General features: G+C 36.6%; 2 protein-coding genes across 5 annotated transcripts in view; both read right to left on the bottom strand.

Annotated features, from left to right (window-relative positions):
- LOC106130957 (uncharacterized) overlaps positions 1-15,799 on the bottom strand; it is an 81,567-nt gene that overhangs the window by 4,567 nt on the left and 61,201 nt on the right. For 2 of the 3 annotated variants that reach the window (XM_013329916.2, XM_060954348.1), the window contains 14 exons: positions 15,270-15,353; positions 13,521-13,658; positions 12,998-13,140; positions 12,396-12,598; positions 11,963-12,130; positions 10,988-11,147; positions 10,341-10,473; positions 9,598-9,708; positions 8,803-8,912; positions 7,988-8,262; positions 6,898-7,130; positions 5,941-6,165; positions 1,205-1,353; positions 315-446 (listed from right to left, as the gene is read on the bottom strand). In XM_013329916.2, the coding sequence (XP_013185370.2) occupies positions 315-446; positions 1,205-1,353; positions 5,941-6,165; positions 6,898-7,130; positions 7,988-8,262; positions 8,803-8,912; positions 9,598-9,708; positions 10,341-10,473; positions 10,988-11,147; positions 11,963-12,130; positions 12,396-12,598; positions 12,998-13,140; positions 13,521-13,658; positions 15,270-15,353 (2,264 nt within the window). The remainder of the gene's footprint in view (positions 1-314; positions 447-1,204; positions 1,354-5,940; positions 6,166-6,897; positions 7,131-7,987; positions 8,263-8,802; positions 8,913-9,597; positions 9,709-10,340; positions 10,474-10,987; positions 11,148-11,962; positions 12,131-12,395; positions 12,599-12,997; positions 13,141-13,520; positions 13,659-15,269; positions 15,354-15,799) is intronic. The other variant, XM_060954349.1, reaches the window with a different exon arrangement.
- On the bottom strand, positions 3,788-5,452 carry LOC132904344 (uncharacterized). Of its 2 annotated transcripts, XM_060954350.1 has the most exons (5): positions 5,218-5,452; positions 4,962-5,032; positions 4,684-4,822; positions 4,164-4,346; positions 3,788-3,951 (listed from the first exon to the last, which is right to left on the bottom strand). In XM_060954350.1, the coding sequence occupies exons 2-5, from the start codon at positions 5,021-5,023 to the stop codon at positions 3,847-3,849; spliced, it is 489 nt and encodes a 162-aa protein (XP_060810333.1). In that variant the 5' UTR covers positions 5,024-5,032; positions 5,218-5,452; the 3' UTR covers positions 3,788-3,846. The 2 variants fall into 2 exon arrangements, with proteins under 2 accessions (XP_060810333.1, XP_060810334.1); XM_060954351.1 differs by lacking the exon at positions 5,218-5,452 and having other exon boundaries at positions 4,962-5,075.

Below are 15,799 nucleotides of genomic sequence, written 5' to 3'. Positions count from 1 at the left end.
AGAGTTAATACTTTTATTTTGCCGTGTAAGTTAAAATCACACCGCTAGATGCCCAAATCTGCCGTGGTATAACTAAAATGCCGTTATCTGACATCAGGGCGATTTTATACTTTCTATCAGTAGAATAAGAAAAAATAATCTCTTTCAATCTGCATATACGACTTTTTGGTACCTTTAAGTCATAAATAGGCGTTCTCATTGATGAATGGCATCGGTTTAAATTTTTACCGCATTTTTAACGTTGTACTTAAAACAAGGATTTGGCAGATAACGGCATTTTAGTTATACCAGGGCAGAAATGTAGTAATACTTACTGGTGCTGATGGAACGGATGTTCGGAGTCGCTGTCATCGTCGTAATATCGTCCGAGTTGAGTTCCGGCTGACACCTCGGAGTGCGTGTCCGCTTGTTCGCGAGCGTAGTCCACCATCATCTCTGACATCGATCTGTAATCATGTTAGTGTATATAGATGATCTTATAGTGAGGGGTAACATCATGAGAAAACCTTCATATTCATACATACATACATATGGTCACGTCTACATCCCTTGCGGGGTAGACAGAGCCAACAGTCTTGAAAAGACCGAATGGCCACGTTCAGCTATTTGGCTTAATGATAGAATTGAGATTCAAATAGTGACAGGTTGCTAGCCTATCGCCTAAAAGAGTACTCCCAAGTTTATAAGCCTATCCCTTAGTCGCCTTTTACGACATCCATGGGAAAGAGATGGAGTGGTTCTATTCTTTTTGTAATGGTGCCGGGAACCACACGGCACATCTGTAATCATGTTAGTGTATATAGATGATCTTACAGTGAGGGGTAAAATCATGAGAAAACCTTCATATTCAGACGATCCAATATTAAGTTTCAAAGTATGTAGGGATGGGCTTATATATTTTGAATTCTCCTTGTAGACAATGGGCTAGCAACCTGTCACAATTTGAATCTTAGTTTCATTATACAGGCATACAGCTAAACGTTGCCTTTCAGTCTTTTCGAGACTGTTGGCTCTGTCTTCCTCGCAAGGGATATAGACGTGCCTATAAGTATGACTATAATAATGATCAATCGTCCTTTCTGCGCATTTTAAATGGCAGTTTTGTTACTTTTACTATTATACTTTTCATCGGAATCTTTTTGTTATTACATTTTTAAATTAGTTTAAGAAACATTTTTAAGCAACATAAGTTTCCATTTCTCACCTCATATCGACATGGTCGCTCCGGTATGAAGACCTGCGCGAACGTTGAGGATCCCTCAGTGATGTGGCATCGCTGTCGTATTCGTAAAGTGTGGGCAAGGAACTGCGGCGAGAACGCGAATCCCATTCGCTCTTCTTTCTGTAGCGGTTCTGAAATTGGAAATATTTAAATTTTATTGACATCTTTATTCTGTGAAAAAGGAATGGCTTCGAAATTGTTAATTGAAATTTCTACCATGACTGCGGTTATATTGAAGATCTTATTTGATTTCGTTATGATGGGAGAGCCTGGGGGCTTAGACAAAGTAACATTTTGAAAACGATGACGAAGTTCGGCAATAAAAAAATGTATGGGATGACATAAGCCTTCGCTAAATCACGTGATCGATCGAGATCGATAACAAAATTGGTAGACAATGTTTACATTCATGTCGAAAACGAAACGAAATCGTCAATTAGCGAATTGTTTATTCGCCTATTTCAATACAAATGCGTAGCCAAGCGGCACTTTTGACGTTCGCTTTCTCTTCGGGAGCGATCGTTCGATTCGACATGTGTTCGCCATAATAACGAAAGCTTGGGGGCTGTCGATATCGCTACAAAATGGCCGAAAATTACAGTCAGCTGTGATTTGTGTACAAGGGCTACGTTGCGTTAATACAGTTTTATTTATATAAAAATGCATTCTTTACGTTTATTGTGGGCTGCACATAATGAGAATACCTGGGTGAGGCGTCAAAGGCGATTTTCATCAAGAAGACATATGGAAACGATTGAAGATATGCCGGAATTGTTGTTTATACAACATTTCAGGCTTGATAAAAAAACTTTTCGACGATTACGCGACGAACTAAAAAGATATACTGGATTGAAAGGATCCAATGAAATTTCCCTGGAAGTGAAGGTAAGAACTTTCATAAGGATTAACCTCATAGGGAAATAAGTATACTTATCTCTAAACTTAGAATACTTATAGAAATTTCTATAGTCTAATCCTATAAAGAAAACCACACGAGTATGCAGAGACATTACTGTTTTTCAGGTGCTGTGTACTCTAAGCTTTTTAGCCACAGGGTCATACCAGACAATTGTAGGTGTGGGACAATATTTGACCTAGGCCTACAGCCAGTATTTGTTATAATTATAATTGTTAACATTTCCAGATTCCATATAAGACATAATTTGCCTGGAATTATTGGGTGCATTAATTGTACCCATATAGCTATAGTAAGACCAGAGGAGGATGAATATTCATTTTTTAATAGAAAAGGATATCATTCATTAAATGTTCAAGTGGTAAGAAACTAGACTTAATTTTTATTATCAAAACACCTAAATATACTACTCTTTATATGTTTTGCAATAAAGTGTTAATTCAATTCAAATGGCCTGAATATACCTGTCAAAGGTATCACATGTAAATAAATATATAGGGACAAATCACACAGATTGAGTATTATATAACTTTTTATCAATTGTTATATCCCCAAAACAAATTGTTTTGTATATTTTTTCCCCAGATATGCGATTTCGATTTAAAAATAGTTAATGTCAATTCAAAATTTGGTGGTGCTACACATGACTCCCACATATGGTCCGCTAGTCATGTAGAGACTTTCATGCGAGGGCTTCATGAAAGTGGTGAACATGTTTGGTTATTAGGTATGTAAGACATTTTTTCTTATATTTCATTGCAAACCATAATAGATAAAAAACTTATATGGAATAAACATATGTAAAGTATTTCATTTAAATAATACATCTACTTCTAAAAACTATTGGAAATCAACTAAATTAAATTAGTATTCATTGTTTGCCACCCAAGTATACATTATAGTTCTTCAATTTATTTTGAACTAGAGGCCGCCCGCGACTTCGTCCGCATGGAAACCCTATCAATCCCGCGGGAATTCTGGGATAAAAAGTAGCCTATGTGTTATTCTGGGTCTTCAGCTACCTACATACCAAATTTCATGGTAATCGGTTAAGTAGTTTTTGCGTGAAAGAGTAACAAACATCCATACAAACTTTCGCCTTTATAATAGTAGTAGGATAAAATATTTATTGAGTATGTAATTTCAGGGGATTCTGGATATCCACAGCGACCTTGGTTGATGACGCTTATACTAGATGCTGAACAAGGGTCCCAAGAAGAAATATATACCAGACGTCATGTGCAAGCCAGATCTCGCATAGAACGATGTTTTGGATTACTGAAGGCTCGTTGGAGGTGTATGCTTTGACACCGTGTTCTTCACTATCAGCCTTACGTGGCTAGCAGAATTATTAACGCATGTTGTGTATTGCATAATATTGCAATACATGCTAAACTACCTGCTCCAACAGATATGCCAGCTGAGGCTCTTGATGGTAGTGAAGATCAAAGTATACAGCATAACACCTCTACAACCAACACTAATCAAAACGAGTTAATTCGAGGAAGGGCTATGTGAAATTATCTAGTCAGTAGAATGCAGCATTCTACTGAATAGATAATTCTGTCTGTATATAATTTATAGTTTCATTTTATTTAAGCTTAAGTATATTTTTTTAAGTTATTATCAAATGAAAAAGAAAATAATAATATAACAATTTTAATAAGTATCCAGTCTTTTAACTTATCAATATACTTATCTACTTATTTTAATATTTAACCACACCACCACCATAGTCCACATATACTGGATCATCTTCTTGGGCAACAACTGCAGATGATTGAGAGGGTGCAGGTGCAGAAGATTGAGGTCTCTGAAAAAGTTATTATGGTGATATTTATTGAATATGTAGATACTTAATTAAATAGTATACTGTTTTATCTAATTATATATGTGTAATGGCTAAAATTTTTAATTTCTAATATTCAAGTACAATATTTATTCAACAAGATTTACCTAGTTAGTATTGATTTTTAGCTAATAATTTTGTTACATGAGGTACTGGAAAATAATGTTAATACATACACTAAATCCAAGCTCTTGTATAGAGTCTTGTCCTTCCACTGCTGTTGGGCCGATAATAGCCAGAACCCTTTCCTCCAAATGCGACAAGGATTTCTGGCTAGCCGGTCCACCTCCAGTCCCTCTGGCATGTTGCCGCAAGGTCAGACCTTTTTTCTTAGTCTTGGATTTTAAATCGGCCCATACCTTTTTGGAATTATCAGTCATAAGTATGCATACAACCACATAAGTTGAAAATTGGTAACTCCACTGGACCAAAAAATTCCTAACATCCCTGTTACCTCTTCTTGCACATATGTGATAATAATATATGATATTCTAGGTGCTTGATTTGCACATCAAAGCAGATTGTAACTTGTGACTTTATCTATACCAGATCCACATCCAAATTGCTTGGCATGTAATATGTAGAAAAGATTATTAAATATAACTAAATATCTGAGTAATTTCCATAGAAAGAACTTATAATCACAAAGACTCTTCAAATACGGCTATTGGAATAGAATTGCTAGTCATTACTTACTTTTTTCCACTTGTCTGTTGTTTTGTTGACACCACCACCAACGGAATTTAATACGAGTATATTAGTAAGATCAGACCATAATTGGTCTGACCGTACTCGACCTTGTGCCCCTGCAACAGGCCTAGCCAGGTCCCCATGACTGTAACATAAGCAACGGTTCAATACACAAATGCTTCATTGTTATTATCGCGTCATTGTTTACATTAGCGATTGAAGTGGTACCAAAGTTTTGTACGATTGAATTTAAAAGAAATGGAAAATAACTTGGATTTACCTACCTTTCCATATACTCCAGTAGAGTTGAGAGTTGTTCGGGACTTGCCCTTACCCTAGAATCCATTCTTTAACACTAAAAATAAAAAAAATAACTATATTTATTTTGAACAGTTACAATCACAATGATTCCATTTAATTTTGAAGATATCTACGTAAAAACTATGTAAAAACACTCTAATAATTTAACACTATCAAAGTTTTGCTTTAAGATTATTAAAAAGCGTCAAGAATTAATAATATCAATTAAAAACGACTCACCACACTCACAGTAAACACTCACTTAAACTTTAGAATAATCCCGCTTTGTTTGTTCCAATTTGAAACTGACAGCTAAATTTTCGTTACCATAGCCAATATTCGTTTGTTTATCGAACGATCCGTTCGACACAACGATCGCGACAATTGCGTTACATTGGCTAGGAAATGTTTATCGTTATCTCTAAGACGAAAAAGAACTTCGACATCGTTTCGTTAAGAAGCGATACTACATTGTCTAAGCCTCCTGAAGCCTACATCTGGTCTCAGACGTAACTATTCTTTCAATTCAGATATTTTCATTTCGTTATGATGAGAGAGCCTGGAGCCTTAATCTGGTCGTAGATGTAACTGTTCTTTTGTTATTTTAATTCCGACAGCTTTTCAATAAAGTGACTATAGTCGTAAAGATTTTTTACCATCTCGATTGTGGTCTGATCTTAGACAATAAAAAATAGGTCTAATCTCAAGGCTATACCTGCTGCATTTATTTACTAAATTATCTAGTTCTTTTATTGTTTGCCAGTTGACTGGAAGAGATCCCTTCATGGGATATGTCCGCTATTGCCAGTGATTTATTTCTATTATAACTATGTATTATTTCTTGTAACTGTGTAAATTTCTGTGCAATAAAGATATTACAAACAAACAAAGAAACAAACCATACCTATCAATTTAATTTTACTTTACAAGTCATGAGATTAGTTCAAAAGACTTTTAAATCACCTTGGGCCTATCCGGCGGCGGTGCCAATATTCTTATGATAACCTCCCACTTGTGAGGTGCGTACAGCGGCGCGAATCGTTGGTCGTGGGCGACGCGAGTGAACTCGTCCCTAGTGCTCGACCGGGCGAGTTCCCGGCGGAGGGTGCTCTCGTGGGTAATGAGTTCTCGCCAGCGGAGACGCTCCTCGCGAGTCAAACGCATGGAACGTTCCGTTTCTAGAAGCACCTGGGTAATTCCAAATTTTAAATAAAACTCTGGAAGACAGCACACACGATATTGACTCCTAAGTCGCAGTAAGTATATTTGCAAAACGTCATTATAGTAAATCATTTGACATGCTTTACATACATACATACACACATATGTCACGTCTATATCCCTTGCGGAGAAGACAGAGGCAACAGTCTTGAAAAAGCTGAATGGCCACGTTCAGCTATTTTACTTAATGATAGAATTGAGATTCAAATAGTGACAGAATATCGCCTAAAAAAGAATCCTAAGTTTGTAAGCCTATCCCTTAGTCGCCCTTTACGACATTTTATCCAGTCGCCCATTACGATTTGACGGTACTGGCAGAGCTTAGGTGAGTTCAAGCACATCTTTATCACCTTTCGAGAGAAGAGAAGTTTTCAAGTAAAAGCAACCTAAAAAACCTCATCTTAAGCTTCGGTCTTAAAAACCCTGGACTGAACGAAAAAAGCCGTGGACAGGGGCAAAAATGGCGTCTGATGATACCAATGGAACCATTGTAGACATAATTTCTTTATTACATTAAAAGTGCTTACGAAATCCACCTCATCGTATGCTTCGGTCTTCAAAAAGCTGGTTAAAGCACTACATTTTGACCATACTATCAGAGTCGACATGGGTTCGTACATACATATCTTCATCACCCTTACTATAAAGTACCTTACTTTCATGTATTAAATTTCATACAATTGGACTAAATTGTATTACCTCATCTTGAGCTTCAGTCTTCAGAACCCTAGTTAAAACGCTCCAATTCGGCGGCACTGGTGGAGCCGGTGTGGGTTCTGGGACATCTTCATCGTCTTCTTCCCTGTACAGTGGGTTGCGGGCCGGAGGCAGCTCGGGGAGTAATGGCAGGTCCGCGGGGGAAGTCGGGGGATGGTACACGTGACCAGTTTGTTTGATCAGCTCGGGAGAGAAAAGGTCGGGTCCGCCTTTACCTGAAATTATATACATACATATGGTCACGTCTATACCCCTTACGGGGTAGACAGAGCCAACAGTCTTGAAAAGACTGAATGGCCACGTTCAGCTATTTGGCTTAATGATAGAATTGAGATTCAAATAGCGACAGGTTGCTAACCCAACGCCTAAAAAAGAATACCAAGTTTGTAAGCCTATCCCTTAGTCGCCATTTACGACATCCATGGGAAAGAGATGGAGTGGTCCTATTCTTTTTTGTATTGGTGCCGGGAACCCCATGGCACAAATTATATTTCTGGTGTTACGTTTTCATATTTACAAGAATTCATAAAACTCTTACATGACATTCTCATCATAGAAATGCTTCACGTCCACGTCATGTGAATATTGAAAGAAAAATTAAAAACTCGAGCTTAGTTTGTCACTGCGCTTCTGGGAGCATATGGTTCCTTAGACTTACTTCTGACACGGCAACGACAACGGGACTCTTTCCATTTTCGTTGTCACTATTATTTCCAAAGCACTGCTGATATCCGAGAAGTCCCCCCCTGCGCTTCTAGGAGCGTATGATTCCCAAACTACTTCCATACATACATAGATACATATAATCACGTCTATATATATATCCCTTGCGGGGTAGACAGAGCCAACAGTCTTGTTAAGACTAATAGGCCACGTTCAGCTGTTCGGCTTTAAGATAGAATTGAGATTCAAATAGTGACAGGTTGCTAGCCCATCGCCTAAAATAGGAATCCCAAGTTTATAAGCCTACCCCTTAGTCGCCTTTTACGACATCCATGGGAAAGAGATGGAGTGGTCCTATTCTTTTTTCCATTGGTGCCGGGAACCACACGGCAAACTGCTTCCAACTCACCAATATACTTCTGAGGCGGCAGCGACAACGGGACTCTCTCCATCTTCGGAGTCAGCGTCATTCCCGAAGCACTGCTGATGTCCGAGAAATTCTCCCACTGCGCTTCGGGAAGCGTGTGGTTGCGAATCGTGACGTCGAACTGTGGTGGTGGGGGCGGGACTTGCTTGTACTCGGTGACTAGACGCTTGTGCCTCTCGATGTCTTCTATCGTCTTCTTCTCGGTGATCGTCCGGAGGAACACGTCGTCGACCACGTGGGAGGTTATTTCTGGTTTCCTGTTAGTGGATAGATATTGTTTCATTATTAGAACGTGGCCATTCAGTCTTTTCAAGACTTTTGGCTCTACCCCGCAAGGGATATAGACGTGGCCATATGTATGTATGTATTGTTTCATTAGGACTGTTGCTTTTGCATACTAACTAGGGCAGGTGAAAGGTGAAGAAAATTGAAATTGAAGGTGGTTGGTGATTTACTGTTATTTCATAAATGATTCATATTTGCATTCAATTAAGTTCATTACGGTAATTTGTTAAACTATTCTTTTTTTAATATTATGGGCAAGTCCAGTAAAAATCAAATTAGGCAGATTCCTAGATAACATTTGGGACCACAACTCAAAAACTTCCGTGCTTTTGATCAATTTAATTTTAATAAATAATATTATGGGTGATGATTACCTATCATTACTACCAAGAATATTTATTTTTACAACTACTTGTACTAGCAGTAAAAACATTCTCCTTTTTATATTATTCTTCTATTCTTATTAAAGACGGGGAACAATTAACAATAGGTGTTATTAAAATTAAAATTACCTGGCAGGCATAATAGGCGTCTCTGGTATAGGCTCCAAGCTTTCCATCAGCATTTCTTGTTCCTCCATTTCCATACGCTCGCGCATCACGGGAGGGGGAGGAGGAGGTTTCTAAATTCATAAAAAGATTTTTTAAATTTATGAAAACTTCATTAAATGAAATTTTTTTTTTTTTTACTTCACCGCAAAAAGGACTAATCACAATTCAGATGTGAGTCTTCTGAATCCTAGACATAGACTTATCACGCATACTCTCTGAAATTGGCTGCATTGGAAGTATACAACAGGGCGACGATAGAGTTGTTAAGAAGACTTGTCAATATTTAACCATTTAGATATTTTGATTCATAGTTACCATCCCTATCTGAATTTCAATTCTATCTATAAGCCAAACAGCTCAACGTGGCCTTTCAGTCTTTACACCGTTGGCATTGTCTACCCCGCAAGGGTGGTGGCTATAATGTATGTATGTGTTATCATCTGTTGTTAACTAAATAACAAAATTCATGTGATAAGAAGTGAATTTTACGTAAGAATGTGCTGTATGTAGGTTTATGGATCACTCGTGCTGTTACGAACAATTTAATCACGATGATGCTATTCAGTTTGGCATGAAATTCAATGAACTGTTATGTAATAAAACCAAGAAATGAAAAAGAAAATGTTTTAAATAAGAGGTTCTAGAAACGAAAACAAAAGCAAAAAAAAACAGACTTTAAAAAAATTTCGAATGTAAATTTCTATATTGGAATTTCGCACCGCACTAAAGAGCTGTTAAACCTCAATGGAATCTTACCTTAATATGGAACATTCTGGCATGCGATCCGTCAGTGACTTCCGTTACCGAGTGCGTGTCAGTCATTTCCGTGTTCAGGGAGACGATGGACCGCGGCCGACGGGACCACTCCTGGTTAGTGACGTTAATTGTGGTAATGACGTTAGGACATACAAAGTGAAATGTGATAATAACAATGTGAGTGAAGTATCTTGAAAAAAGTTAAATAAGTAGGTAGTGATACGTGAAACAAGTATAATAGTACTTATAAGTTTTTGTTTTGCAAATGAAGACACAAAAAATTAAAATGGAAACAACTTCATGAAACATTAGTTGTGCATAAAACAATGAAAACTTTTGAAATTGTTCATACAATTAGTTGTGCGAGAATTCGAACATGTTTAAGTATTTCATTAGGTAGATTAAAATACAATGATACAGATCACCAAATGTGTAAATTCTAAAAAGAACCAGATGTCGAAAAGTGCTTTCGAGTTTTTGAGAACTTGTGCTGTAGTTATACTCGTATTAATAGTTCACTTATGAAGTCAAAACATTTAATGAAATTTGGAAAAAAGGGTTAAAAATTACTGAGAATTTGAATTCAATAATTAGTATGTCATCCATAGACAGACAAATACTATATTGTGGCCATAACTTTCATGATTATTTTTCAATATTCCTATCAATTCTTTCAAAAACAATATTCCAATCAATTCTGATTCAATGATTTTATCAAATATCATTCCAATTAAGCAACCTACCTGTTTGACTGGCGGTCTCGGAGGTCTCTCGGGCGGCTGAAGTTGGGCCGCTCGTACTGGCAATGGCAACGCCATTGGAGACACAGTACGAACTGATTCTTGACGCTCGTGTTCTTCTGTTATCATCGTTTGTCTGAGAATTTGAATAAGTTCTGGTTTAAGAAGTATCTTTTTATTGGAGTAACCTAAATCAGCAATGGTTCAAAAATAAAAGACCTTAAATTTTTCCTATACGGAATATGTTTCTATGGAAAACTTAATCACTTTATATATTTTTTTAATTTTAACAATTATATATTAGGTATATATATTAAATATTTATCAATTAACAAGGTGCAATGATTTGTTATGCCACAGGTGTTATGTAACTACTGATTGAATATAATATTATAGCTTAGCCCCACGTTGGGCGCCAAACTGTCAAAATCATTGCAATAAACAGGAAGCAACTTTTTATAGATATATGTATATTGATTGGTCATATTATTTTGAAGATCTAATCGTTAATGGTATCAATATTAATAAAGTATTAAAAAGCTACCTAGTATTCTTTGCCTTTGAGTAGTATGATTCAAAATCACTACGCCAAAAAATAAACAGTATCTAGTAAAAAAGTACAACTATGGATGTGATCTGTATCAACTCACCTCATGCTTCCCGCATCAGTCTCCGTGGCGGTAATAGAAGATGGCGGTGAAGGTGGCACTGGAGGTCTTTGTACCCGGACCCTGACGTCGAAGGCTGGCGGCGGCATCCCTGCGACCATTCGGCCATTAGACGCGCTCGTTTCGTGCGCTTCGCCGTAACCTGTTAGTCGTTATTGGTTAGAAGGTTAAGAGATGTTACAGCTATTATCATCCTTGCGTTTTCTCTCTTTTAGATCAGATTTCAAGGCGGCTCCAAGAGCTACCTCTTTTCTACGATCATGATCAGTAGGTAGATCAAGTAATTTCAGTTCAGTTACTTCTTTCGCACTTACATCATTGTCAAAAAGGGAATGTTATAAAATTAGATCAAAGGTAGTTTGGTTGCTTGAATGTGTAAGTTTCATCATGATGTTTTTCTTACCAAGGCAGAGAGGTAAAAGCACAGGTATAAAGCTTAGTACTAATAGTTATTACGTCAGCTGACATTACAGCATTGTTGTAATTGTTAGTGTAATGAATTGAAAATTATTTTTAACCCTCAGCTAAATTACGCCTGTATTTCTTTTTAATTAGTTGTTACTTTTATTTGGTTATGTTGTAATTACCGTGTTAAATTAGCTTTACTTGAATAATACTTAAGTTTACCCCGAAAAGAATAAAAGCAAAAAAAACTATCTAATACTGTAAGATAAACTGGATAAACTCGTAGATTCCTACAATAAAATAGGATGTCGTCCATATAAGCTATCACATCACCCCAAACCATCCCTATGACTATCTTCTAACATTTAAGCATTGTTAGCATAGGCTAAATTTTCGGCTTCGCTCGAAGTCTCCAATTGGTAATCTGATAGAATTGTACGCAACACTGACATTTTCACCACTACGGGGTATATTAAATTAACCTTGAGATATATCCACCATTGCAAGAATATGACATCTATATAACTTACCACTAAGATCATCAAAACATACCTTCACTATGATAAGACTCCTCCATCATAAACGCCTGGTTAGCATGAGCCACATGTTCGGCTTCGCTTGGAGTCTCCGATGGGTAATCTGATGGGATGGTGTCAGATGCGACACTGGCGCTCTCTGCTGCTAAGGGATACACTGGGTGGGCTCGTGGTATTTTCACCTCTGAAATTTATTTCGGTGTTCAAATGGAAGGTGCTTAATTTTGTGGTTTAAGATAGTTAAGTTTAAGAGTTAATGAACATAGTAGGCAATAATTTTAATAACTAAGTTGCAGAAGCTGATCTTTCAATCGGCCATTTTTAAAGCTAATTTCTTATTAATCGTATCACTAAGACATAAATGGAGCACAAAGAATCCGTTGGCCCATAAAAATCGAAAAAGAAAATTGGAATCGACGAGTCACTATTGTTTGAAACAAATTAATTACCTTGAATGCTTTCTCTGCTAATGATAGACGCAGAAGAATCATCAATCAGTCTTCTTGGTGGCGGCAGAGCTCGTCTCCTTAGACACAGGTACGACACTCCAAGACCCAGAAGCAGTAGTGTTAGGAACAATATCGCACAGATGATCAACAGTATGTGAGTCCCAGCCAGCGGCGACGGAATAGGTAATGGGCTTTCAGGTTTTCTGGAAAGAATATTGTGGTAAATTTAGAAACTTACTTACTTATAGTTTGTAGTTTGTATTATTGCACTGAATTTTATACTAATGAACATACAGTTTTGTCTTTCTAGATGATTTTTGTTCAATAAAAAACATTTGAGAGTGATAAATTTAATATACTCATTTTAAATTTTTACTTAAACACTTCATGTCTATCTAACTATCGTCTTCCGGATTGTTCTTATAAGCGGCCCCATAAGGTCTAGTTGGTCCTTATTGGGAGGTCTCCCAATAAGGACCCAACTAGAACAGTGACATACAGGGACGCAATCAGAATGATGAAAAAAATCGTTGCCATAATACTTGCTTAGTTAGAAACGGGGCCTAAAGTATGAATGAAATCTTATTTTAATGGACACTCACTGGGCTATAAACGGGTTGAATACAGGCTGGGGCACGATCGGTGGCGGATACCGACATACTATAGTGATGACTTCATCTCCATCCATCTCTAATCCAGGGTGGAATCTCACCACTATGTTGTTGGTAAACACACGGAGAGGATCCTGCAGGGAAGGCAAAATTATCAAAACTTATAAAAGAGGACTGATTGACTGACGACGCACAGCCCTAATGGCAAATTAAAAATTTGGTATGTAGGTAAGAAGAGGTTCGCAAAGTTACGGCTTAATTCTGGTAGACTGAAAATTAACAGAAATATCGGTAACGCGAGCGTCGTACTTTAAACTATGTGTAAATAGAAACACTTTGAAGTTCAACAATGACGCAATCTTATATTTGTTCGCTGAAGTCAACTCCTACTCAACTCTTTTATTAAATTCTGCTTTATAACCAAGTCTTTAATATCGCTTCTTTAATAGAACCCTTTGACATGTTCCAACTAAACAAACTGCGTCATTAGTTTAATCTTCATCCAATACTTCACCTGTTTCGTTCCGCATCCCTTCAGAGGCAGCTCCAGTTTGTACGACGTGGCGCCTTTCCCCACCACTTGGCACGCGGAGTGCCTGTCGAAATCTGCGTACGCGATCCCGTAGAATTTCTCGTTGAATTTCATTTCCACCTGAAAATTTAATTAATCAATCATTATTCTTTTCAAATAGATAAAAATTTCTAATGAGATGGAAATTTCTAGAAATAAATCTATGTTACTAATTACAAGGTTAGTCTTAATGTCAAATTTATCATTTAAGCCACTCAGCTTAAGAGAGGCTTTCAGTCTGACTGAAATATGGGTGAGGGGAGGTGTGATGTATGCTTCTGTGTATGTTCTTGATTGCAATGATTTTTTATGTCATATTATTATTTTTACACTTATACATATGTATAAGTTAGCTTTAAAAGTGAGCTCTGAAATCACTGCTGCTGCAGAATATTTTAGTAAGTGAATACTAAGAATTCTTTAAGAGAAATAAATTTCTAAAGCAACACAATCCTGGTACAACTTACAAAATAAGACATTTCGCACACGAATAAAACTGAACATAGCACGTTCACTACACATTTACGACGCTTACTATTCATCTTAAGACATTCAAATAACTTCACGAATTCATGTGAATTGCCTATCATGCCTTTCCCAGAATGTATAATAATGTACGCGTCTTCGATGACAATGTCTCTATAAAGCATGGTAGTTTGTGGCTTACAAGCTTAGGAATCTAAGCAGTGTGGCATTTTGTCTATGCTGGGTGCATATTTAACTATAACTTAGTCGTTAGTTTTATGCGTAACAATTCTAAGTTAACAGAATTTAGTGGTATTATGTCCATACATACATATGGTCACATCTATATCACTTGTGGGGTAGACAGAGCCAACAGTCTTGTAAAAACTGATAGATACTTATTACGTGCGCGTGCGCGTATACATAATTATACTTTATTATTTACGTAGTCAATACTCAGAACAATTGTATGCACTTATCGTGGCAAGTAGAGAGATGTAGTTTCTGCCTACCGGAAAAAAGCGTGTTGTATCTATGTTTTGTTAGAATTGTCTTTGTATTTGTTATGCAAAGGTTGGGAGGCAAAACAGTTTTTTATAATGTCAATATTTTGTGAAACGAGTTCGTTTTGTATACATAAATATATTTCTTCTAATCTTCCTGTTGTATCTACTATAATTTCTTGAACACAAAGCGAAATGCCACAACCGTTATCCGACTCGCACTGACATAGAAACGTGATCACTTGCATCATTTGTTTCCTTTCAATTTCATCTTTACTTATAATTAACAGTTATAAAGATAAGAATTACTTATCTATGCTTCATCGACTTTTCTCAATTTTTTTCAAAGTTCTCGCTAACAATAAACCGCTGTAAAACTTTTGTTGATTTTTTTTATAATTATGAACATCGAGAAAACAGAACAATAACTTAGACTAAAAGAATACTTTGAACGCACTCTTATTTTTTTATTATTCTATCGGGAGGCTAACGACAGGAAAATGCATAGAATTACCATACAATTTTTAATATTAAGTAAACCTAAAAACCGAAATGATTTTAATTAGAATAAGAACTTTCTCGCAATTAAATAAATAAGGTGCTTTGTTTATTTTATGTACTTACTATTTTCTTGTTACTGTGTTTTCTATGCGATAAAGATATTACAAACAAACAAACAAACAAATTTTATAAGATGTTAAATTACTTTAATTTTAATTCGTACCTGCATAGAACCAGCAGCGCAGTTGAGCGCCGCCTTCGTTCGGTTGAGAAATATCACCGGACTCAGGTCATCCAGTTTTGTGACCTGAAACAAGATAAATAAGGTTTAATGCACACACGCATAAGCTAAATTTACTTAAAATATCAAAACTAATAATTTAATATCAGAAAAAAATATCTTAATCTTTAATATCAGAAATACAATAAATAAATGGTGCTCTTGGGCCATAGTTCCAAAAACTCCGACTGCCCATTATGGCTTAGACCTTATCAAAGCTCGAAGTTCGTGTAATAGACGACATGAGGTGGTAAGTCAGGTAATTATTCGAAAATTTCATCTGCACTCCGTGACCGTGAATTGGCTGTCGCACTAGTTAGTGCCCTTTCCCTTAGTCGCTATTGACGACGTCCACGGTAAGCGATAGACTGATCTTATTCTAAAGTGACGGAAGAGTAGAACAAGTAGATGAGTAGGTACATAACAAAATCTGCTTTTATAAAAGTTTATGAAAAAAAAATACATATTCACAG

The sequence above is a fragment of the Amyelois transitella genome, chromosome 4, assembly GCF_032362555.1.
Source record: "Amyelois transitella isolate CPQ chromosome 4, ilAmyTran1.1, whole genome shotgun sequence".
Classification (NCBI taxonomy): Eukaryota; Metazoa; Arthropoda; class Insecta; order Lepidoptera; family Pyralidae; genus Amyelois; species Amyelois transitella.
Note: the sequence above shows the minus strand (reverse complement) of the source record. Positions and strands in the feature narration are given on the sequence as shown.